This window comes from Chrysemys picta, chromosome 7, assembly GCF_011386835.1.
Source record: "Chrysemys picta bellii isolate R12L10 chromosome 7, ASM1138683v2, whole genome shotgun sequence".
Taxonomy (NCBI): domain Eukaryota; kingdom Metazoa; phylum Chordata; order Testudines; family Emydidae; genus Chrysemys; species Chrysemys picta.
Genome location: NC_088797.1, coordinates 107,838,073 through 107,864,375, shown reverse-complemented (window position 1 = coordinate 107,864,375; position 26,303 = coordinate 107,838,073). Strand labels below are relative to the sequence as shown.

Genomic DNA, 26,303 nt, shown 5'->3' with positions numbered 1-26,303 from the left:
TCTGTTTTCAGTCCCTTGAGTTTTCACAAAGAGGATGGCAGTGGTTGCAGCACATCTCTGAAGGATAGGGGTCCAGGTGTACACATATCTGGATGAGTACCTGGTTTGAGATTGGTCCAGACAACAAGTACTAGTGGCCACTGAGAAGATTCAGTTCAGCAGTTCCAAATGAAAGAGGATCAACCAGGAGAAACCTGTTCTACCTGTACAGAGAATCAGATTCAAAGGAAAAAGTGACAGAGTCCTATGGCACCTTATAGATTAATAGACGTATTGGAGCATAAGCTTTCGTGGGTGAATGTGTCTGACGAAGTGGGTATTCACCCATGAAAGCTTATGCTCCAATACGTCTATTAATCTATAAGGTGCCATAGGACTTAGTTTGGATCTGTAAAAAGTGACAAACACCGCTAACCCTCAGATTCAGAGGAGTAGTTCTCAATTGGACCTGAGTGGGACAGTATTTATCTCAGGCCAGACTTCAGGAGATATTGGACCCATGTGAAGACTTAAAGGCATATGACAGTGAGCAATGGTCTGAAGCTTGTAGGTCACATGCAGCTTGTACATATGTGAATCATCATGCCAGACTTCACCTCAGAATCATGCAGAAATGGTTGAAATCTGTCTACTGTCCCTCTTGTCATCTGCTGGAGAAGCTGACTTATACCAAGAAGTGTCTTGATGTCCCTGGACTGGTGGATGGACCCTGCCATTGTATGCAGTGGGGTTCCTTTTGCCCAAATTGTGCCCTTCGTTACCCTAGTTGTGTGTGATTTCATTTCTTGGTTGGGGAGCTCAGGTAGAGAATTTTGAGACTCGGGGGTCTCTGGTCAGTGTAGGATTCCTGCTCACCAGTATTTTCGGAGCTTTGAGCTGTTCACCTGGCCTGTAAAGTTTCTTCCCCACATCAAAGTTTGTTCATTACAGGTGCCCACAGACAACACAATTGCAGTGTTTTATCTAAACAAGCAGGGAAGAACTTGGTCAGACTTCCCAAGAAGGAAAGAGCCTCCGGTCTTCCTACATCAGGAATGAGATAATGCTCAAAGCATCTTGCTTTCCTAGGTCTCAGAACTATCTAGCATACTGTTTTTCTGCAGATCATTCAGCAGAGACCATAAGTCATCCCCCAGCCTGACAGAAGAGGAAGTGTCATCAGTTCTGTTCAAGAATAGGTCACAACCTTGCACACATACAAAATGGGAAATGACTGCCTAGGAAGGAGTATTGCGGAAAAGGATCCGGGGGTCATAGTGGATCACAAGCTAAATATGAGTCAACAGTGTAACACTGTTGCAAAAAAAGCAAACATCATTCTGGGATGTATTAGGATATTATAAGTAAGATGTGAGAAGTAATTCTGCTCTACTCCACGCTGATTAGGCCTCAACTGGAGTATTGTGTTCAGTTCTGGGTGCCACATTTCAGGAAAGATATGGACAAATTGTGGAGAGCACAGAGAAGAGCAACAAAAATGATTAAGGGTCTAGAAAACATGACCTATGAGGGAAGGTTGAAAAAAATGGGTTTGTTTAGTCTGGAGAAGAGAAGACTGAGAGGGGACATGACAGTTTTCAAGTACATAAAAGGTGGTTAGGAGGAGGGAGAAAAATTGTTCTTAACCTCTGAGGGTAGGACAAGAAGCAGTGGGCTTAAATTGCAGCAAGAGAGGTTTAGGTTGGACATTAGGAAAAACTTCCTAACTGTCAGGGTGGTTAAGCACTAGAATAAATTGCCTAGGGAGGCTGTGGAATCTCCATCATTGGGGATTTTTAAGAGCAGTTTGGACAAAGACCTGTCAGGGATGGTCTAGATAATACTTACTCCTACCTTGAGTGCAGGGGACTGGACTAGATGGCCTCTCGAGGTCCCTTCCAGTTCTGAGAGTCTGAGTCTAACCCAGGTGGGCTACTCTTCTGGAAGGGGAAACTTCTATATGCTTCCCTCCCCCATCCCTATGGTGCTGAGAGTTTAGCAAGTTTAGACAGGATCGTGCCATAATAATTTTTATAGTGCCAACCTGGCCTTGGCAGGATTGGTTCTCAGATCTGTTGAGCCTTTCAATTCAGGATCCTGTAATGCTCCCTCAGGTCTTGGATGTAGTTTTGCAGGACCACGACGATTCCAGCCCTCTCAGAATGCACAGGACTGCATAGATACTCTGTGGTTAATTCCCCATGAAGCTGTCTGTTTGAGCTGGAAATCTTCTATACCTACCCCAGGAAATGGCTGATGGAAGAGATTCCCAGTGTGGTTCCAGCAGAAAGATACCTCTCCTTCCCAGGCTCCCATTTAGTTTATACTGGATTACCTCCTTCACCTAAAGTCACTTGCAAGGACTTTGCAAGTTCACTGAGAGTTCATGTGGCAAATATCTTCACATTGCTTCCACGTGTGGAGGGAAGATTTGTTTTTTTCCAACTGTGTGACTGTTAGGTTCCTGAAAGGTTTGGATGAGTTCTTCCCACCTATTTGAGACACCACACCATCCTGGGATCTGAGTTTGGTGGTTTTGATTTTAATGGAGCCCATTTTTGAACCTATATCTAGGTTTTTTTCTTTTCTCTCAATGAAGGCAACATTCCTGGTAGCTATCACTTTAGTTGGGAGGGTAGTAGAACTTCAGGCTTTGATGGGTGACCTCTTTTACACGGTGTCTTATAAAGATAGTTTGTGTGCATTGACACCCCATATTGCTTACCAAAGTGGCATAGATTTTTTTTTTTAAATCTCAATCAGACTGTATATTTACCAATCTCTTTTCTAAAGCCTCATTCTCACAGAGCTGAGAAAAATGTCATACTTCAGATGTTCTCAGGGTGCTAGCCTTTTTCCTGCATGGGACTAAAGAGTTGAACATCTCTCTGCAATTTTGTCTCTCTTGCTGACAGGATGAAGGGCAACCTGTCACTTTGCAGAGGATCTCTTTCTGGATCTCCTTCTGTATTTGTCTATGCTATGATATCGTAATGTTCCACTGTCTCAAAGAGTTTTAGCACACACTGCAATATCACAAGCAGCATTGGCTGCTGCGTTTTTTTTTTTTTTTTTTTTTTTAAGGTCGTGACAGTTGCAAGGCTATGACTTGGTCGGTTCATACCTTCACCATCATTATGCTCTCTCCCAGGTCTTAAGAGACTATGCTTGGGAAAGTGGTATTGCAGTCCTTGTTTAGGTAGGCTCCGATACCCTTCTTCATCTGGAACTGCTTATGAGTCGCCTAAAGTGGAATGGGCGAGTGCAAGCACTCGAAGGAAAAAATGGTTGCATACCTGTTGTTTTTTGAGATGTGTGGTGCATGTTCCTTCCATGACCCACCCTCCTTCCTCTCTTCATTGGAGTCACAGCTAATACTGGTCTCCAGTGTGAAGGGACTTGGGGGTTGCTCTGCCCCTTTATGCTGTTGGCTAGCAACATGAGTGTGCAGAGGGCACAGTGCTGCTGTGATGGGTTTCGTTATGCAAAAAAGTTCTCCGCTTCAGTTGACTGGCATGTGTACATACCTAAAGTGGAACTAATATGTGCATCACCTCTCAAAGGACAACAATTACCGAAGAGGTATGTCACCGTTTTATTGCAGTCAGAAGCTAGGGAGGGGCACCATGCTAGAACCATGGAGTGGTAACTGCTTTTAAGTGCTAACAAGCTTTACCTTCAAACTGTACTAGATTGACTGTCTGGGCAGTCATTTATGAATAACTATAATCAATTCAAACGGTTTTTGATCTGTTACTCTATGGCTGATAACTGCGGCACAGAAATGTTTTGCAGGTGTTTCAGTGAGAAATATAGCACCTGCATAATTTTGGCTTCTAGATATAGAAGAGATATAAACTAACATTGTGATGTGAGGTGCCTTTGAGTTAAAAGCCAACATGTACAGTAGAACTTACAAACACCTCGGGAATGGAGGTCGATTGTAACTCTGAACACAATGTTGTGGTGGTTCTTTCAAAAGTTTACAACATAATGCAGTTTTGAAACTTACTATGCAGAAGAAAAATGCTGCTTTTAACCCTCTGAATTGAAATGAAACAAGCAGAGAAAGTTTCCTTGCCTTGTCAATTTTTTTAACCCCCATCCCCTTTTTTGTGGTTTATGCTTAACATGGTTCTGTATTGTACAGTATTTGCTTTTTTGTCTCTGCTGCCTGATTGCGTACTTTCGGTTCCAAATCAGGTGTGCGGTTGACTGGTCAGTTCGTAACTCTGAGGTTCTACTGTAACTTTTTTCCCATCAGCTGCACAGGAAAATAGCAGTATTATGGAAATATGAAAACTAACAATTGAACTGACATACTGAGTTTGTATTGAGGAGGATATACTCTTGAAAACTGTGCATAACTTGCAATTCATCAAACTTTGTAATACAGGAATGGAAAAGAATGTAGTTCTCTACAGATTGTAAAATCAAAACGGTTTAATATTAGACTTTGACTTAGCTGAGTTCTTAATTGAGGTAGAGACATTCATAGACATAGTGATACAAGTTCAAAGTTTGTGTAAATTTAGCTCTGCTACTTCAGTTAACATTAATGAAAGTTGAACAGTTAAATGGTTGTATGGTGGGTGCACTGTGGCTGGTTCTTCACAAAAATTGATCAGTGGCAAACTTATTTTAGATGTGTTAAGTATGTATTAGGCTTAGAGTAGGTCATGACTGAGTTTAAACAGAAGCCAGGGATTAGAATGGGAGCGGCATACAAAGCACTACTTTTCTGGTTGCTCAAGTTCAGTGAGGCCTTAATTGAAACTGTCTTCATTTTGTTTACAGGGATAGTTGTCACATAGTGTCATCCATCCCATTTTGCAGTCTGAGGAGGGCAAGGTCTGAGCCAGCATGGAGACAGAATCTCCTCTTAGAGGAAAAAGTAATTTTTTTTTTTTTTTTTTTTTTTTTTTTTTTTTTGGTAAATCATTGTAGTGTGGAAATCAGGATTGGAGTACATATCTTAAAAAGCCTGCCAACAAACGTAGTTTCTGCACTGGCATTTTTCTGATTTTTCTAATAGCAGCTACTGACTTGAACAATATTAAACAAATACAAATAGGCTAAACACCTTATGTATACCCTTAAACCAAACTCAGCATGCTGTTCAGTGTATGCCACCTTAACAAAACTATCTATTTGGCTGGTGCAACAGAGTAAAGCAAACCCACACCATCCTAGCCTTACCTATCAACATATTTAACCCTTGAAATGAGGGACTTTGGACAGTTTAAATCAGGGGTTGGCAACCTTTCAGAAGTGGTGTGCCGAGTCTTCATTTATTCACTCTAATTTAAGGTTTCGCATGCCAGTAATACATTTTAATGTTTTTAGAAGGTCTCTTTCTATAAGTCTATCATATATAACTAAACTATTGTTGTATGTAAAGTAAATAAGCTTTTTAAAATGTTTAAGAAGCTTCATTTAAAATTAAATTAAAATGCAGAGCCCCCAGACTGGTGGCCAGGACCCAGGCAGTGAGAGTGCCACTGAAAATCAGCTCCCGTGCCGCCTTTGGCACGCGTGCCATAGGTTGCCTACCCCTGGTTTAAATGCTACCTTTTCTATACTGTTTTACTCATACTGTCTGATTCTTCTAGCTATATTCAGCCCTTGTGTTCTGCTTCCCTACTTCCCCCCTTCCTTCCCCATGCCTTTATCATTCCAGTGTTTCTTTGTACTGTGGAAGAGGAACTAGGTAAAGGTGTGAAGTCTGTACAACCTTCAGAAGACTATGAAGCAATAAACAGTATTCCATTTTTGGAATCTGTTTGTGAAGTTTTCAGCTTAAATTGGAGGAGAGCCTAAATTCTGAAGCCCATTTTCATTTCCTCTTGGGAAATCCCTATTCCTGCATTTAAAAAAAAAAAAAAGAAAAGAAAAAGTTGCTTAAGCATTAATCAGGATGTTTGCCTAAAAGTACGCTATCCTTTTAATAAAACTTATGGTATAGTATGCAACCATTATGTTCTAATAATATTTTCTAATTATTTATAGCTTTCTGCCCAACACAATTTACTTCAAGAAGTGCACAATGACAGAACGTGGAATTAAATGGGCTTGTGAGTATTGTACATATGAAAATTGGCCATCTGCAATTAAGTGTACCATGTGCCGTGCTCAGAGGCCTAGTGGAACAATTATTACAGAAGATCCATTCAAAAGTGGTTCAAGTGAAGTTGGTAGAGATTGGGATCCTACAAGCATCGAAGGAGGAAGCAGCCCTTTGATATGTCCAGATTCTAGTGCAAGACCAAGGGTTAAATCTTCTTACAGTATGGAAAGTGCAAATAAATGGTCCTGCCACATGTGCACGTACTTGAACTGGCCAAGAGCGATAAGATGTACTCAGTGCTTGTCCCAGCGTAGGACCAGGAGCCCCACAGAATCTCCTCAGTCTTCAGGATCGGGTTCAAGATCAGTCCCCTTTTCTGTTGATCCTTGTGAAGAGTACAATGATAGAAATAAACTGAACACGAGAGTACAGCACTGGACTTGTTCTGTATGTACATACGAAAACTGGGCTAAGGCCAAGAAATGTGTGGTATGTGATCATCCCAGACCTAACAACATTGAAGCAATAGAACTGGCAGACACAGAAGAGGCTTCTTCAATCATAAATGAGCAAGACAGAGCTCGATGGAGAGGAAGCTGCAGTAGCGGTAATAGCCAAAGAAGATCTCCTCCTACAACCAAACGAGAATCAGAAGTGAAAATGGACTTCCAAAGAATTGAATTGGCTGGAGCTGTTGGCAGCAAGGAGGAACTTGAAGTTGACTTCAAAAAACTAAAGCAAATAAAAAATAGAATGAAAAAGACTGATTGGCTATTTCTAAATGCTTGTGTGGGTAAGTTGTCTGTCTCTTGCTATGTTGTGATAGTATGGGAGGGGGGGAATGGAAAGTTGCTTACAAGGTATAAACAAGCTCTCAACATGCAGTTTTGTAACAATACTGTAATTTCACTTCACAACAGCACTTAATAAGTGAACTGAATGTTGCAGTTCCTGAAATAACATTTAGTGGTGATGCATGGGGAAGTGTCTGCAAACTTGACAGAATTTGGCAAGTTATCTTAGAGATAAGTAGAACCGTTTTGTGTGGGACTAGTTGCATGAGCTCTTCTGACTTTATGGGAGTTGATACAGAATAGCTGCTGAATCTGTTTATATAAATATATTATCTTAAAAAAAAAAAAGTCAAAGAACCAACTTGTGCGCACAGTTGTGTGAAAAATGCTCTACCTGCGTATTTAAAATTGCTGCTCTGTTTACTGTTACAAGATGTACCAAGTAGAATCACCAGATGTAGCTTGGGAATATTTTGTAAACAGTGTAAAGCTTCTATCAGCACAAGATGCTCTGTCAGTTGTTAAAAATAACACGAATATGTAGCTCCAAGAAGCTGCATGCATAATACTGACCTTGAAAATGTTGTTGTGTTAACATGAATATCATGTTGTAAATACTTACAAGATTTCTGAAAGTGTCTTTTATACCCAACTGACCTCAGAAATTCAAATACCAATTTTGTTTTGTATTTTAGTGCTTTCCTAAGGAAATTCTGGATAATGCTCCCATGCTGTTAAAGAACAGAGACATGAGAGCAGGGTTTTCTCCAGTTATTGACCTTGTGAGTTAATTTTTGTGATGTAACTGCCTGGAAGTAAAAATTTGAGGCTTATGCATACAAGTAGGTTAAATACTTGAAATTTATAATGACTTTGGAGTAGGACACTTCTTTTGAGATTCCAGCTCTAACAATGTTTGTCTCATACCATTCCTTGATATGTCATGAAGCAACTTTATTGCACTTGACATTGTTCAAGAACTGATTTGTGAAACACCATTATGTAATCTGGCTGCAAGTGAATGTTCTTATTATGTATATGGATGTGCATTTCAGTCAGCTAAAAGATACAGTGCTCTCCTTTGATGGGTAAAGAGTTCCATGCATAGACTTAAAGCTTTTACGTCCTCCTTTTGAAAGGAGGCATATTCCTCCCTCATATTCTTTCAAATGATGGTGGCCATTAAAATGTATACTGGCCATGTTTTTTCCCCATAGTCACTTCTTTTCACCATCCCTTTTCCTTCCTCAAATGGAACAGGTAAAAGATTTTTTTTTTTCTTGCATGCCCTTCACGTGCAGAGTTATTGTTAGAGATCCTTTGTTTGCCCTGTGGATGTCTAGTTAGCTTTTTATTGCAATCTTATTAGATGTCAGATTAATGAAATAGGATTTTTTTTCCATTAGTGATGTCTGAAAGATAGAAAAAATTTCCTCCGGGATATTCTGCAGTATTTGTATCTTCCTTGTATTCTGAGTTTTGAAATATTAAATACTTGAAAAGTTTATGTTCCAGAATAGCGATAACTAAATTGCTGTCTAGTGCAAAACTGCAAAAACAATTCTAGAATATCCTGTACATACACTACTTTGCATAAGGCAATAGTAATTTGCTTGTTTCTTGAATTACTTAAATATGAATGTATTTTGAAGGTGCCTTATTTTAATAAGGTTCTTAGTAAAGGATCGGAGTGACCAAAACATCAGATTTACTCTAGTTACGTTAAGTAAACATGAAGCTTTAAAAGTTTCTGGGGGAATCCAGAATGCCAATTGTGAGTAGCATGTGCTGAACTTTGCAGGTCTCATGATGAAGATTTCATGGCTTTTCCCATGATACTTCCTTCATATGGAGGCCAGTAGTTACTAATATCTTTTGCAATTTAAAAAAAGTTGCATTTTATGTATTTTGGATTTAATCATATTATATAGAACATATGAAAAATGCTAATATAAAGCTTATTTCATCCAGTGAAAACCACTTCTTAAAGACATAGATAACTATTACTGATAAAATATCACACTTCTGCTTCTGTTGCAGTTCGTTCCATTCTTAACTCCTCAACACTGATGTATGAAAGTATCCGAACAAATTTAATTAAGGGCTTGTATATATTAGGAAAGTTGAATCAGTTTAAATCAGTTTAAAATCTATTTAGTTAAACTGGTGCAACCCCCTAATATAATTGCACTTAAACTAGTTTAACCCTTGCTTAACTTATCAATGCAGCTAATATACTTACAAATGAAGCTAAACTTATTTGAGTTAAATTGATTTTAAGTGCACCCATGTTAGAGGTTTTTACCAGTTTAACTAGATCAATGTATTTAAACTAGTGCAACGGTTCTGATTTAGACCATGTTTTAACCAAAGATACAAAAATAGGGCAATGAAATACAATTTTCCAACAAAATTTAAATGTGCAAGAGGGAAACCCATTTTCTTCCCCTTTTTTGCTGATCATGTTTAATATCCTGTGTACCAACTGCACTGTCTGAAGGTCTCCCAGGGCTTGAAAATGGTAATGACTGATTTTATAGATGAAGAAATGTGAGGCGCGCAGGTTGTGGCAGTTGGAAAGAGAACACTGTCCTCCCAACTTAATTGCTCTGCTCTAGCTTCTAGATCATGTTGCCTCTCGAACATTCAGAATTACACTAGACACGAAAAGATTTGCACCTCAACATGGAGAATATGTTGTGCTTGTAAACAGAGGCAACAAACTCCAGAGGCACATGTTCTTGATGCAATGACCCTACCTTCAAGACTATATCTTGGGAAGGGGCAGCAGTTTTGCTCTTGCTGATTTATGGTTGTCATTGCAACTGCACTTACAATCATAAAAGTCTGAAAGAATTTTTAAAACTTAATTTGACTATTCATATAATCACACCCAATATTTATGTGGAAAAAATGTTAAGATACTACTGTTTGATGCTATAACTAATTTTGAGATCAGGATGTTGTTTAACATTAGGGTTACCATATTTCCACAATCACAGCCTGTCTTCCTATTAGTGGATGGGGGATGCTAGGATCCGGGGGCAGCAGACAGCAGTTGCTGATAGCTCTGGCAGCATAAGCAGGCAAGGGAGAGGCAGGCAGGGAGGGGAGGTCCACTGGGGGTGGGACGTGCGGAGGGGGGGTGGCAGGTGGAGGCTGGGGACCCATCCAACACTCCCCTGCTCCCTGACTGCCCCCCCCGGACTCCCCTTACCATTCTGGCTCCATGTATAAGCTGCCCGGTGGGTCGGTTTGTGTGTTACACAGGGCTACAGACAGAGGGAGGGGGGAGCAGGGGAGGGCTCTGGCTGCTGGAGGCCAATAGGAGCGGCTCAATCGGCCCAGCCGCCCAATCAGCAGCCGCACTCTGCATGGAAGGGAGGGAGGGAGGGGAGTGAGAAAATCCCCCCGGACATTTTAACCTTGTTACCAATTCCTTCCGGATGGCTATTTAGAGACGCAAAAGCTGGACATGTCCGGGGAAATACGGACGGATGGTAACCCTATTTAACATTGTCATTAAATACTTCTGGGGGAATTCTCTGCCCCAAAATTAAAAATTCTGCATACAATATTTTAAAGTTCTGCATATTTTATTTGTCAAAATAACACAATATAATCAACCAGTTTCAATTATTTTGGTAATTTATTTCAAAAAACTGTCAGCAAGTATGTCTGTAATAATACAGACAACAAAAAAGATTCAGAAACTGTTTTTGACAAATAGATTCCTTACTAGGCATTTTAATACTAAGCTTTGAGTAAAAATTCACTTAAACTACAATACAGAAACATATTTTTCCCCCACCCCTCAGAAGCAGTGCAAAGGCTTTGAGGAGTCGGGGGTGGTAACATAGGAGCTGAGGAAGAAGGAAGTAATTGCTGGGATGGAGCCTGGGTGTGAACTTGGAGGGTTGTTGGGTGTGGGTGGGAGAAGTATGGAACAGGGACTTTTTTGGGGTAGAGGGATTGTTAGAGAGTTGGGGAGCCTCCCCTATGCAGAACCTGGCTGATCCCTAGCCTCTCCCTCCATCTCTGTGCCCTTACTCAGCCACCCCTTGTCCTCGTATGTCCCTGCACTCCGTGTGTCCATGCACTCCCACTCGCATTCAGCTGCTAGCTCCTGTGCCCCGCCCCAGTTTGTCCCCCCTTTAGGCCTTCTGAACCCCAGTTTATGACCCCCTCCCCCAGCAACTCCATGTCCCTTGCTCTATCCGTCCCCCCATATCCCATGCCTTCTCACCTGGCCCTGCAGACATGGCGCTGTGAGGAAGGCAGCCTCTCTCTCTCTCTCTGGCTGAGTGGGCTGCCCTCTCTTTTGGTGCCATAGCAGCCCCTGGTGGGAGAAAGATATAATTGCAGTGCCTTCCTGCCTGAATGTATTTTCTGTGCGCAGAATTCCTCCAGGAGTAAAAATAGTCTAGTGAAGTAAGCAACACATTGGTATGTTGATCTTTGTGAAGACTTTTGTGATTCTAATGAAGCTACTTGATAGATAAAAGTTTAAAGCAGGGATAATCTAAGAAAACTAATATTCAGTAGCCTGTAGTATGGGTTCAAAATATTCATCTGACCTTACTGTCCAAGGACGAAGAAAGTTTGATTCTGTACTTGATGCCTCATTCTTTTAATTAATTTTCAATTCTCATTCGAATTGCAAAGCTGTCAAAAGAGCAAGCTCTTCCGTTAGCGTATTCTGTATTTTCCAGTAAAACTAGTGCACGATAGTTATAAATGATGTAAAAGTGTTTGCTTTTCTGGTATTTTCTAAAGGGAATCCGTTAAGGTTGCTTTATAGTTCCAACTTGGCAGACCACCTACTCCCTTTGTAAGTAAATGAGGCCAGATTTCCAGTCCTGGATACTGGGTCACTGTCAATCCTACAAGTGGTTTACAGTTATAATGAGACAAATGGTGATAAAAGAACGTATTTTTTCATTATTTTATTACCTAGTCAAATTAGAATACTTTTAAGATATTGGTATTTTGTAGCATGACTCTTAATTCAAATTGTCACTTATGGTATAGAGATCTCAACTTTCCATTATAGTTGAGAACTAGTAAGCAACATTCTTATCACTCATTAAATAGTTTACAGTTGATTGCTCAATGATAAAATACATATTTTCCTTCTATTTTAGTGAAGTGGTATATGAAAGTTTTAAATGCAAGCAACTAAATACATTTCTTATGCACATACAAATATTTAGACTAATCTGTAATAAATCTTATTTTGCAGTACATCCTTAAAAGGACAGTTAGTTCATTCCTAGAGTGCAAGTATATGCCTCTGGTTAGTTTTGCTTCATCCCTGCATCTCTTTCTCCCCCTCCCCCTCAGCAGCTCCTGACTGGACTTGAAGCACTGGGCTCGGGGCTTCCACTCCGTGCCCCCCCTCTCCCCGGCGCCCTGGCTCCTGTCTGGGCTTGGGACACCCATTTTCAAATTGGCCAGGGCCCATGCGTTAATCCACCATTGGTTGTGACTAGCAGTTATGAGCAGCACTGGGGTTATTGGACCCACCTTCACTTCTGGGAGTCTCCTCCAGCTGCAGAAAGCTCCTCAGAAGTGAAGGTGGCAATTCTGCTACCCCCCTACAACAGCTTTGAGACCCCCTCAGTCCCATTTTGGGTTGGGACTCCCATGGTTACAACACCATGAAATTTCAGATGTAAACATGTGAAATTGGCCAATTAAAAAACTCTGGCCATGAAATTGACCAAAATGGACCATGAATTTGGTAGGGCCTTATATAATAGATGTTCTCTATGACTTGCTGTAAGTCATTAGTGACTTGCAGTGTAGAGCATACATAGGTCTGTAAGGATAGTCTTGTAAAAATGGTATAATTGAACTGAACAGGGTACCAAGGGAATTGGTGCCTTTCTAGAAGTCATGCTTTAGCCGTACAAAATTATTGGGTTCTGTACAGGGTCACTGGGTAACTTAATGGCCTGTGCTGTACAGGAGGTCAGACTGGAGGACCTTATGATCCCTTCTGAGCTTAAATTGTCACTATTTATAGCAGGGGCGGGCAAACTTTTTGGCCTGATGGCCACATCAGTTTTCAGAATTTGTATGGCTAGCCAGTTAGGGGAGGCTGTCCCTCTCCAAACAGCCAGGCTTGGCCCAGTCCCCGCCCCATCTGACCCCCCCCCCGCGTCTCGCCCCCTGACTGCCCCCTGGGACTCCTGCCCTATCCAACCCCCCCATTCCCTGAAGGCCCCCCTGGGATCCCTGCCTCTGACTGCCCCCCCACCGCCCCATCCAATCCCCCCTCTCCTTCCTGACTGCCCCACCCCGGGATCCCTGCCCCCATTCAACCCCCCCTGTTCCCTGCCCTCTGACCACCCCAACCCCTATCCACACCCCTGCCCCCGACCACCACCTCGAACTCCCCCGCCCTCTATCAAACGTTCCCTGCCCACTTACTGCGCTGCCTGGAGCACCGGTGGCTGGCGGCGCTACAGCCGCGCTGCCCAGAGCACCAGGATAGACAGCCGTGCGGCCCGGCTGGAGCCAGGGTCTGGGCAGGAGGCTCCCGTGGGTCAGATGTGGCCCGTGGGCTGTAGTTTGCCCACCTCTCATTTATAGGTAGGGCAGGTAGCGTTACCTATTAACAAGGTTGCCCAACACTTTCCCTGTTTTGGGTTGCTTATAACTCTGCCAGATTGGCTGAAATTTTCCATGCCTGCTTTCATAGACTCATAAACTTTAAGGTCAGAAGGGACCATTATGATCATGTAGGTCTAGTCTGACCTCCTGCACAATGCAGGCCACAGAATCTCACCCACCCACTCCTGTATCAAACCTATGTCTGAGCCATTGAAGTCCTCAAATCATGATTTAAAGACTTCAAGGTGCAGAGAATCTTCCAGCAAGTGACCTGTGCCCCACGCTGCAGAAGAAGGCACCCCCCCCCCCCGGGCTTCTGCCAATCTGCCCTGGAGGAAAATTCCTTCCCGACCCCAAATATGGCAATCCGCTAAACCCTGAGAATGTGGGCAAGACTCACCAGCCAGACACCCAGGAAGGAATTCTCTGTAGTAACTCAGATCCCACCCCATCTAACATTCCATCACAAGCCATTGGGCATATTTACTGCTAGTAGTCAAAGATGAATTAATTGCCAAAATTAGGCTATCCTATTATACCATCCCCTCAAGAAACTTATCAAGCTTAGTCTTGAAGCCAGATATGTCTTTTTGCCCCCACTACTCCCCTTGGAAGGCTGTTCCAGAACTTCACTCCTCTGATGGTTAGAAACCTTTGTCTAATTTCAAGTCTAAACTTCCTGATAGCCAGTTTATATTCATTTGTTCTTCTGTCCACATTGGTACTGAGCTTAATAATTCCTCTCCCTCCCTGGTATTCATTCCTAAAATATATTTATATATCTCCCCTCAGCCTTCTTTTGGTTAGGCTAAACAAGCTAAGCTCTTTGAGTTTCCTTTCATAAGACAGGTTTTTCATTCCTTGGATCATCCTAGTAGCTCTTCTCTGAATCTGTTCCAGTTTGAATTCATCCTTCTTAAACATGGGAGACCAGAACTGCACACAGTATTCCAGATGAGGTCTCACCAGTGCTTTGTATAATGGTACTAACACCTCCTTATCTCTTCTGGAAATACCTCGCCTGATGTGGTCTTGGGATGCATTAGCTTTTTTCACAGCCATATCACATTGGCGGCTCACAGTCATCCTGTGATCAACCAATACTCCGAGGTCCTTCTCCTCCTTTGTTATTTCCAACTGATGCCTCCCCAGCTTATAACAGTAGTTCTTGTTATTAATCCCTAAATTCATGACCTTGCACTTTTCACTATTAAATTTCATCCTATTACTATTACTCCAGTTTACAAGGTCTTACAGATCTTCCTGTATGATATCCCGGTCCTTCTCTGTATTGGCAATACCTCCCAGCTTTGTGTCATCCGCAGAGTTTATTAGCACATTCCCACTTTTTGTGCCAAGGTCAGTAATAAGATTGGTCCCAAAACCAATCCCTGAGGAACTCCACTAGTAACCTCCCTCCAGCCTGACAATTCACCTTTCAGTACGACCCGTTGCAGTCTCCCCTTTAACCAGTTCCTTATCCACCTTTCAGTTTTCATATTGATCCCCATCTTTTCCAATTTAGCTAATAATTCCCCATGTGGAACCGTATCAAATGTCTTACTGAAATTGAGGTAAATTAGATCCACTGCATTTCCTTTGTCTAAAAAATATTAACTTCTCAAAGAAGGAGATTCAGGTTGTTTTGGCAGCTTCCAGCTGATTTGTTTTTGGAAAATTTCAACCAAAGTGTTTCAGCTGTTTCTCAGATCAAGGCTAGGGGAAAATTTTGTGAGAAATTTCAGTGCCCTCCTTCTTTGGAGTAGGGACTTGAAATTTGGCCGAGGGCAGCTTTTGTGTCAGGAACGTGTCTTTTGCTGTTCCATGAAAATCTACCCAAATTTGGCTAGGTTGAAACCGTTTGGAAAAACTGCAGTTTGCACATGGTCAGTAGAGACTTGCTAGGTCTTTGTAGCCAAAATCTCCAGAGTCCATTGCTCTGACATGTTCCAGCCTGGTACTGAGCAGGACTTTTCCTTGGTTGCCGCTCTGGGCTGTTGTGTGCTGGGCACTGTACTGAGCAGGGAGCCTTTCTGTTCTTTGCCTGTCCCTGCTGATGCCCAAGCAGGGTGAAGGGGGGGGGGGAGAGATAGATATAGATATAGATATATAGATATAAAAGGAGCCTAGGGGTAGGGAGAGACTGAGAGTTGAGGTAGGGGAGAGATTAGGGCTGGCTGGGCAGAGACTGGGAACCAGTGGTATGGGGTAGGCAGGGAGAGGAGAGAGAAATCTGAGGAGCAGCTAAGGGATGTGCAGTGTTGGTAAAGAGAATGGAGCAAGGAGTTCAGAGTGGGGGTGGGGAATGTAGACACCCAGGGAGGGAGGTAGACTTGGGCTATGTCTAAACTGCAAAGAAAAACCAAGGGCACTGAGTCTCAATGCCCGGGCTTTGATTCACGCTTATGGAGCTTGGGCTGTGGGGCTAAAAACGGCCATGTAAATGTACTTGGATCCCTTCAGGCAATTCAAGGAATAGTTAAGCTAATTGTCATCTATTCAAAGGGTGAGGCACAGCAACTTCCTTAAGTAGGTGAAGCATTTTCTCTGTATAAACATGAGAACACAGCCCTATTTACCATAATATTGCCATCTGCATAAGTACAGAAACCCTTGGAAAGCTTTTAGTTTAAGTCCTTGCCTAAACTAGGGTCTTGTCTATGCACAGTCTTGCACATGATTAACAAAGTGTTTTTAATCCAATTGAGTTAGAATGCAAGTTTGTGTGTAAACATTCTTATTTTAAAGTGCTTTCTTTCAGTTTAGCTTTTTCCTATTTAAAAGGAAATAAATATTAATCTACACCAAAACCCCCCCCCACAAACCCACTCAAGAACTTTATACAGAAAATTGTCTTGTTTTTACCATGCCATTATAATTAAAGCAGTTCAACCCCCGCCAGTGTGGACACAGCTTTGCTGGTATAAAGATACTGACCTCAGTGTAGTTATTCCCATACATTTAGGAAAATCTATTGATATTGGATATCTTTGTATACATAGCTGTTGACACTAGAATCTGTACCCATTTTAATTATTTTGGTTAAAAACCCACCCCAACCCAGGCCAAAGCAGTTAAATTGGTACAAAACCAGTGTGTAGGCCAGGTGTTAAGGTTAGAACATATTGGCTAATTGGCTGCTGACACAATTTTCAACATTATGATGATTGTTGAAAAAGATGCTTGTGGGGTGTCCACACTAGTGCTCTGAGTGTTGCTGACATTAGTGGGAAATGTTTTGATAGTTTAATGTAAACAAGATCTAGGCCCCAAAAGAGGTCTTCTATTGAAACCAGGGAAGGCCAGACTTGACATATATGATAGTTATAAAGTTACAAAACAAAAAACCCTGTCAGGTTACCTTTATATATCATAGAAGAGGGAGGGAGGGAAAGGCAGTAGCTTAACTTAAAACAAAATAAACTCCTGTGCAGGCTGCCTTTTAAAAATGTTAAGCATAGACATTTTCAGCCCAAAGAAAAAAATGTGAACACAGAGGAAAAAGAGTTGTTGAAATGAAAGTTGGACCATATCCTTAATCATAGCAATAGTTGCTTGCAATTGCTGTGATTCGTATCTTATTAATCACTTCCAACGACATTTTTTAGAAGCTGCTGTATGACTTGTCCCTATTGGCTTTGCAGTAGCAGTTAAGTAAGGCTCATTCCCTGAGTTGTGCTGACATTATTGCTGGTATTTAAAGAAGGTTGTAAATAATTTAAGCTCCTTAGATGCTAAGGAAGGGGGAATCCGTTTAGATAAAGCAATTTTGCAGAGCTTCTAGATGAATGCTGAAGGCAACAGAAAAAGCTTGACCCTTTAAAACAATTCTCAATTTTTTTTAGATATCCTTCTTAAAATCATGTCAGAATAGAATATCCTAGTATCTGGTTTCTTGAACCTACTTTATAATACATTCTCTCATGTAAAATTGTCCAGACACATTCCATTAATTGCTAATTCTGTTCAATTTTGAAAGATGCTTGTCCGTGTTTGCGGAGTCCCTGTAAAGTTGTCCACGCTTTTCTGAAAGGTGCACAGTTTTGCAGGTATGAAGGATCCTTCTGTTCATAGTGCTTTAAAGAAGTGTTTTAAATAGGATCAGCTCACACAGATTCACCTGGTTTATGTTGCTAACATGCTGGTACAGAGACAATTACTTCCACTTTTCCTTTTTGCTGTAAAAATCATATTCCTGTCCTGTCTTTTAGTCTAGGAACTAGAAAGCTGGCTTCTGGTGAAATATATTTTATTCCTTGAGCAAGACTGGTCTACTTTCTTTAGATAAAATGGGCCATCTACAACATAAACTTAACATTTCTGAAAGCCACTTTTTTCAATAAATAGGCCTGCCATATGCATGAAGTGGACCAGATTTATAAATCTGGGTATGAGCAATTGTGGGTATTTCTTTATATGTAACTTAGGTAAACAGTTGTGAGCATACATTTTGCAGAGGACGTGTAAGTGGGTTTCTTGACTCAGTTAGCTAATATGGTAGACATATTTGGCAAATTGAATGTATTGAACCTCATAGTTAAAGGTAGGAATACAAATATACCTGCTCTGAAAGACAAAATCAGGGAATTTGTGAAGAAGCTTTTTCTTTGGAGATACCACATTGAAAAGAGAGTTAAGTGTTATCAGACTTAAAAAAAAAAAACAAAAAAAAAAAACATGAAAATGATCAAAATGCTATTAAATGAGTTAATATTTGCTTTTTGTCTGGATTGTATTCCCATTTTGAGGAATTTTTTTCTGGAGCTGTAGATACATCTGGTGATACCAGTTGAATTTGAAATCTGCTTGTTAACAGTTGACACCATTCCAACATTAAGTATCTTGATTCAAGATTTGACACACTTTTTTTTCCCTTTCATCATTGAGGTGGAAAGAGATCTCTATCTAACCTGTAATAGAGAAAGCAAGACTTGGCAGTTGCTGCCTATCCCCAAGAAGGGGTCTTGGAAGTTCCTGGCAGTTGGAAAAGAAATGAATAAGACTCTAGAACAGAAGCAGCAGAGGCTAAATGGGCTGGTAGGGTGGGGCAACATTTCAAGAATGAACAGGCCGAAGACCCACAAAGCCACTGGACAGGTATCAACAGCCACTGCTCTTAATGGTAGTTCTGCAGGACTGTCATATGAGCTTTCACTCCCAGGCTCAAATACAGAAGGAGCTAGTTTTTTAAAAAGGGAAAAAAAGTATAGGTGTAAATATGGAATATTCTTAAAAGGCAAATGCTTGTCCTATAGTGTGTGACATTTAATAGCACAAAATGCAGTGGGTGGTGGTACCAGTGTATACATTTGAGCACATATCGGAGATGAATCCCAGTTCCTTCATCCCAACAGAATTATTCTGAAATAGAATAGGAAGAAAAGATATGCTTAGCTTCTAGTCAACTGTACCTTTTAAATTATTAAAAACAAAAACAAAACTGCTTGGGGTAGGGGGAAATCATTCTCTTCCCTAAAGAGTAAAACTTGGGCTATTAGAAAACGTGGAGTATGGTATACAGCAGGGGTGGCCAAACTTACTGACCCCGAGGCACATATGACAATCTTCAGACGTTCGAGAGCCAGAGTGTGCCTGTTGGGAATTGGGGCTTCAGCCCCATGTGGCACGCCTGCCAGGGCTAAAGCAGCGGTCTCTCCCTGCACTTCCTAGCTGTTTGCCACTACCGTTTCACACAGAACTAGCACATGGGAGCCGCAGGGAGGGGCTGCTGGGGGTGGGCCCTGAACCTTTAAATCCCCCCCCCACACACCCACTCTCAGCAGGTACCAGTTGTCGCTGGCAGAAGCTCCTAACCCCACTGCAGGGTAGGGATGTAAATACCATTTAAGCAGTTAACCATTTAAAGGTTTAAATATTCAGTTTAAACGGTTAACCAATGAAAGGGCTGATCTGGCTGGCGGGGGATGGGGCCAGTGGGACTGACACAGCCCGGGTGAGGGTTAATGGTTAAGGCGGGTTAACCTTTTTACATCCCTACTGCAGGGCAGAAGTCCCAAGTTCTGCCCCCTTTTGCCCCCCCCCCCCATTCCCCCTCCCCCCAGTAGGTTGAGGGGAGGGATGGGATGTGTGGGGCTCTGTGAGACGCACTTTAACTGTAAAAGAGCTGCATGGGGCTCAACCACCACTGGTATACACGGAAACAGACAAATGCATTTCTTTTCATCTTGGTTACTGACAGTGCCACCGGTTTAAAAAGGGAATATTGTTGTTTAGAAAGGCTGTACTTGTAAGCACAGAATAAATATTTTATACAAATACTTTACATGACAGTTGATCAAGGAGTTACAGTAAGTATTATGTATGACCTAAGTATTAGAAAGACAATTCCACATTGAATTCTTCTTTCTTCTCTTGTATATTAGGATGGAATGTCAATGTCACATTACATTTTCTTTGTACAAGAGCATTTTTTGTGATAAATGGCAAGATTTAAAAAGTTGTGTTTGAAGGGATTTGTCAAAACAAACTTTTGCATATACAGAGTACACTGAATTTTGACAGGCTTTAAGATAAACTGCTGGCAGAGTCGTCAAAATAGAATTTTGTGATGAGTGGCCACTTTCATCATCCTTAGTCAGATGTAAGGGCTATATACTATATTTAAACCAAGTGTGTCATCTGATGGTCCACAACATCAAGCCTTACTTGGATCACAGGCTCCTACTCTGACTTGGTGTCCTAGCATATGCTTGCTGGAGCATGGAACTGGTCTGGTGGGTAAGGTAAGTGCAAGACTGTAGAACACTTAAATCAGCTGTGTGAGCAATTTTGCTTTTGTTATAAGACTGGAGTCCAACGGGCATAGGGAAACTGTGAAATAAGGTAGTTTGATCCAGAATCATATCTTCATTTTAGATAATAATGATGTGATTTGTGTGTCTTCAGGAGTTATAGAAGGTGATTTAGCTGCTGTTGAAGCATATAAGTCATCAGGAGGAGATATTGCACGCCAACTTACAGCAGATGAAGTACGCCTGCTAAATCGCCCTTCTGCTTTTGATGTGGGATACACACTTGTACATCTGGCCATACGTTTTCAAAGGCAGAATATGCTAGCAATTTTGCTTACAGAGGTGAGTTACTTTGGCCCTTGTTTAGATCAAATAAAGTTTTTACATAACTACCACAGTTTGCAATCATTGCATTGCAACTTTCTTTGCTAGGTGGTGAAGACAGACAAATGCATGAATAGCTTCTTTGTGTCTTTTTTCTGTTTGATTTTTTTCAGCAATAGTTCTCTTAAAACAGCAAGACTGTCCTATCCACCTATCTGACAAGAAACGTTAAGATATAAGCAGTCTGGTCATATTTCCTGACCTTATTGCAGTGGAAGTAAACTACTTTGCTGCCTCCTGTGCTTTTGGCGGGGGGAAAGGAAATGCCTCTAGAGCAAAACACAAACACTTGATGTATCTGAGTGTGCTGAGGAGTTGCAGCAGCTCTTGCTCCACACAGCAGGGGGTGGCACATGGCAGGAGCAGGTATGCAGCTGCTGCTGTGCCAACTCCACAGGCAGGAAGAGGAGAAATGACTCGACAGGCAGAGGGCAGCGGTGTTGTGGGTGACTCTGGTTTGGTGGAAAGGGTTGCGGGTGGATTGGAGAATTTGCTCCACTTGGGGTGGAGTCAGGTTAGGTGTTCTTCGGTCCAAGTTGGACCCAAAAATTAGGCCTGAACAGACAGCGCAGATGGGTCAGATGATAGATGAAGTTCACCTAGAGGCACTGCTTAGATTCACCCCTGTGTACTTTCAAAACTATCTCCTTTCAGGGAAGAATTACTCAACAGAGCCTCAGTTCACTCCCCTTCCTGCTTAGAGCTGAATCAGGAATCCATGCAACTTTTAAGGACAATCTAATGAGAAAAATTACTCTTACTGCAGGGTTGGGGGATTAACTTTCCCAAGGAAGCTAGTGTATGGGAGAAGGGGGATGAGATGCACATAATGTATCTAAAGCCTGGGGGTGAGGAACAAAGCAGCAAAAGAAAAGGTTAGTGGGAAATTTTCAGGAAGTCTTAAGAACTGTGTGTATTTGTGTGCAGTTAGTACATGCAACTGCACATTTAAATGATGAGGGACGTGTATGTAACTGGTTTGATGGATAGATTTAAAACAAAGTTAGCTTCACTGAAAAATCCTGTATTTTTGATTTTTGTCAGTAGCAATTTTTACCTGCAATAGTTGTGAAAATGTGTACTGAAACCTAGCAAATAGTAGTAATACTGCTCGTAGGTTTGTCAGAATGACCCCTTTAAAATGCAAGTCTTCAAATATCATTTTAAAATATCTCCATTGTGTAGTCCAGATGTGTACCTGATGTTAATATTTGACCTTTATCACTGAATGACTTTTTTCCTGCCATTGATGGCCAGAATCCTTCAGAATGTGTGGTCCATGTATAGAGTCATTTTCCCCACTTATTAGACTTCTGGCAAGTGGGAGGTAAGAAATGGGAAATATTTAATATGGGGTATAGAGTCCCATGTACTATAAGGAAGAAATTTACATGAGGATGCTAAATTGTAATCAGTGCCCATCCATAACATCAGGCTTTTTCCTTTTGTCACCATGTGGCCTCAGTGGTTTTAGTTTGGATCAGCATTTTATGAACCATCATTTTGTTTGCTTCTGTTATCTAATTCCACCCCACCCCATCAGCCATCTGTTCAATTTCGTGTTTTGCTGGATTCAAGGCTGTTATGTGGTGGTCAATTTAATGCCTGTTAGCTTCGTAATGAATAAACAGTATTTGCATTCACTCCATTTATGATAGCTGTTGACTTATTTGTAGTGTCTTTGAGGAGATTGATATTTATACTCATTTGTGACCACCTTGCATCTGTCTTGATGGGATCACTTTTCCCCCTCAGAGTTGTGTTCCTTCCATGTTCCTTTTTGATAAACCACTGTAAATACCTACTCTATCCCTCTTTTCCGCAAAACATTTTCTATGAAATGTTATCTAAAGCCTAACGCTTCTTACTATTTTTGGTTAAATATAAATAGCTATCAGGTGCAATAAGCCTGTTATATTACAGGTATCACAACATGCGGCAAAGTGCATTCCAGCAATGGTGTGTCCAGAGCTTACAGAACAAATCCGGCGTGAAATTGCTGCGTCTCTTCATCAACGAAAGGGAGATTTTGCTTGCTATTTTTTAACTGACCTCGTAACATTTACATTACCTGCAGGTAATTATGAAATGCTCCTCACTTTAATGATGCCTTTGTTACTTTAATTGTGTATGAAACTACCAACGCATTTTGTCCCTCTTATTCCCCTCTCACTCCCCCTAATTTTTCTGATATAACTTTTGTTAGCACTTGCTACGCAATAGTTCTTAGGCTTTTTCTGGTGCTTTTTAAATATGCAAAGCTCTTCACATATTTCAATCCTCGCATCTCCCCTGTGAAATAAACTACTATTGTCCTCAGTTTAGAGATGGGAAAATTGAAGCAAAAAAGATGTCTTTCCAGAATGAGTCTGTATTAAATGTGAGGTTGGGGATCAAGTGTGCCTGGTTCTTATTTCAGTGCTCAGATGACTAGATTTTGCCTCCTTCTGTAGTTCTGTAATTTTAGTCTTCCTTTTTTAAAACAAAACCATAATGATTGGTTTTGAGACTAAAACTACTATTCAGCTGCATCCTGCGTGTTTTTTCTTAACCGTAACGTGAACATTTCCATGTATCTTCAGTTTATTCTGAGATGGCATGATCAAGAAGAACATCAGCTGTTTGACACCTGAATATTTGTGAAAGTATATTTAGAGATGAGCGTGCCTCAATCTTCAATTAAGTTCCCGTGACTGAATATTTGATCATAGAATTTTCATTCTAGTTGAATGAAGTGAAGTTTTTGTAATTTACAGTATGCATCAAGCAGTAAAGTCTGTGTACAGCATTTTATGTATAGCATTAGTTATAGCCATCATAAAAATGTTCCATTTGAGCTTTCCCCCAAATTTAAGTAAAATCTTGTTTTCCATGATATTATATTATAAACTGGTTGGACAGGGAAAAAGGGAACATAATTATATTGCAGAAACTGGTCCTGGACTTGCTTGCAGTAGGAGATTGTTGGCTATTACTTCTCTAGAAATATTAATCCTTTTATAAACATGGCTTTAAACTGATGTTTATTTTTATACCATGACCCTAGATTATGAAAGTATAGAGGACATGCTTCCAGGTCTGGCTGTCTTCTCACCTAAAAATGCTCTTGATACAGTAAAAGCTTTGTTATCTGGCATGTTTTGTGAATGGGGGGTGGTGGATTAGTCAAAAATTCCGGTTAACTAAGAATCAGAGGGGTAGCCATGTTAGTCTGAATCTGTAAAAAGCAACAGAGGGTCCTGTGGCACCTTTGAGACTAACAGAAGTATTGGAAACATAAGCTCTCGTGGGTAAGAACCTCACTTCTTCAGATGCCAAAGAATAAATAAATAAATAAATCAATTAATGGAGATATCCTATCTCCTAGAACTGGAAGGGACCTTGAAAGGTCATCGAGTCCAGCCCCCTGCCTTCACTAGCAGGACCAAGTACCAATTTTGCCCCAAATCCCTAGGTGGCCCCCTCAAGGATTGAACTCACAACCCTGGGTTTAGCAGGCCAATGCTCAAACCACTGAGCTATCCCTCCCCCCAGAAGTGAGGTTCTTACCCACGAAGATGCATCTGAAGAAGTGAGGTTCTTACCCACGAAAGCTTATGCTCCCAATACTTCTGTTAGTCTCAAAGGTGCCACAGGACCCTCTGTTGCGGTTAACTAAGAGGGAAGGGGTGTGGAGCATGGGCTCTGGGAGGGAGTTTGGGTGCAGGAGGGGGACTCGGGGAAGGGGGTTGGGCACGGGAGGGGGTTTGGGTGCCGCCTCCAGGCAGCGCTCACCATGGGTGGCTACTTGCAAGTGTCGACATGTCCCTTCAGTTCCTAGGCAGAGGCACAGCCAGGCAGCTTTGCACACTGCCTCCACCTGCAGGAGCTGCGGAACCAGTGCTCTGGGTGGGGCTGGGGCAGCGCACAGAGCCTCCGTGGCTGTTCCTCTGCCTATGAGCAGCAGGGACATGTCACCGCTTCTGGGGAGCCATGCGGAGCCAAGTAGGGAGCCTGTCGGCCCCGCACCAACCGGACTTTTAATGGCCCGGTGAATGGTGCTGACCGGAGCTGCCAGGGTCCATTTTTGACTGGGTTTTCTGGTCTGAAAACTGGACATCTGGCAACCCTATTGAAGATTTGTATTGGGAGATATCAGAAATGGTGGTTTCTAGAGCTTTCCGGTTGGTAAACTGCTGGATAGTACAGCTTTTACTGCAATATGCTTATCTGTCTAGAATTCCCTCTTCTGAATCCTTGTGAGGAAAACTGCATAGTGACTTTCTCTGTTCCATTTTGTATTCGGTCATTTAAGCTATTTTTCCAACAATAGGTAAAAAGTGGCTGTAGTGCACTATGACCATAAGGAGGGGTCCACTGTACTCCTATCTCACAACAGAATTGCTCCCCACTGCAGAAAGTAGCATTTATGGCTACTGCATTTGTTCTGATTCAGTGGGTCATGTAATGTGAAGCAGACAATTTGATAGTGTCGTGTTGCTAAAGATTTTTAAAAATAACTTTCCTTTAATGTTTTTTTTTTGGGGGGGGGCGTTTGGAGAGAGTACAACTGAATGTTTTCACGATGCAAAGTTAATATGCAGAGCCCACTGGAACAGAACAGGTTGCCTATATCCAAAAGTGAAAATAGTTTCTGAAACTCGTTTTATTATAATATTTCAGTTTTGAGGAGTGTAATTATGTAATTTTGCCCTTATTTATCGCAGTTGAAGTATGTTTGGGGTGCTCCAAACTGTGTACATCAATGTTTTATCACATCATAGGATACAAGAAAATGTGTCCCATAAAACAACCATTTGCCTTATCACAGAATACAATCATTTTTATTGCAGAAGTAGGCCTTCCTAAAGGGCATGCAGGCAAGTAATAGCATGTTGGACTTGGTGTGTCCATGGTATTAGAAAAATGACTTTCTATTTACCATCTGCGCTAGATCAAGGTTGTCCTAACACTGATATGGAAACACTCTTCTTCTTCTCTACTTATTTCTTGCTTTCTCATCTGGTTCCCTACTTCACTGATTCCACTGGAGCAGATTATTGGTGATCCTACAGGTGTCCAGAAATCCTGTGTGTCAGGTCCCTTAGTGCTTTGAACGCCATGACCAACCAGCATAAAGGATTTTTAGCTTAGTCTGGGATCTGGAGCTTTTGGCCACACATGGCTGAATGGAAAATAGCAAAACCTTATTAAGGAATTAGTGGTTAAGGAGGGTGAACAATAAGAATCAGCTAATCAATAACTGCACACGTTCCATATATCAGTACGCCTCCATTTTTAAATGTGTTGGTGTTAAGCAATTTTATTCATTGTTCCTTTTCCAGATATTGAAGACTTACCACAAACAGTCCAAGAGAAGTTATTTGATGAAGTACTTGATAGGGATGTTCAGAAAGGTAAGTACTCGTATAGAGAGAGAGTTATTATAGAGCCCTACAAATCCGTGGGTATCCACTTTATATCTGTGGTCCATTTTTGTGGATAGGAGCTCGGATGTGGATACGAATTTTGTATCCGTGCAGGGCTCTGGAGCTGTAGCACAGACTCACCAGGGCAAGTGGAGAGACCCAAGCTCCTCACAGCTGCTAGCATGGCTCTCCCCGACTCGGCACCACAGCCTGGCCATGATAAGGGGCGGGCAGCTATGGGAAGCCATGGCGGATCCTCCACCTTCCCTGGGTGGGGGGAGGGGCCCAAGCAGCTCCCGGC

The 26,303-nt window shown here is 41.7% G+C and overlaps 1 protein-coding gene across 3 annotated transcripts in view; it reads left to right on the top strand.

The window, feature by feature from the left end:
• The window catches only part of ZRANB1 (zinc finger RANBP2-type containing 1), an 81,308-nt gene that overhangs the window by 25,114 nt on the left and 29,891 nt on the right, over positions 1–26,303 (top strand). For 2 of the 3 annotated variants that reach the window (XM_005305864.5, XM_065553552.1), the window contains 4 exons: positions 5,989–6,839; positions 20,365–20,552; positions 22,518–22,671; positions 25,919–25,990. In XM_005305864.5, the coding sequence (XP_005305921.1) occupies positions 6,026–6,839; positions 20,365–20,552; positions 22,518–22,671; positions 25,919–25,990 (1,228 nt within the window). In that variant the 5' untranslated portion in view covers positions 5,989–6,025. Of the gene's footprint in view, positions 1–4,776; positions 4,874–5,988; positions 6,840–20,364; positions 20,553–22,517; positions 22,672–25,918; positions 25,991–26,303 lie in introns of all 3 variants that reach the window. The other variant, XM_042855382.2, reaches the window with a different exon arrangement.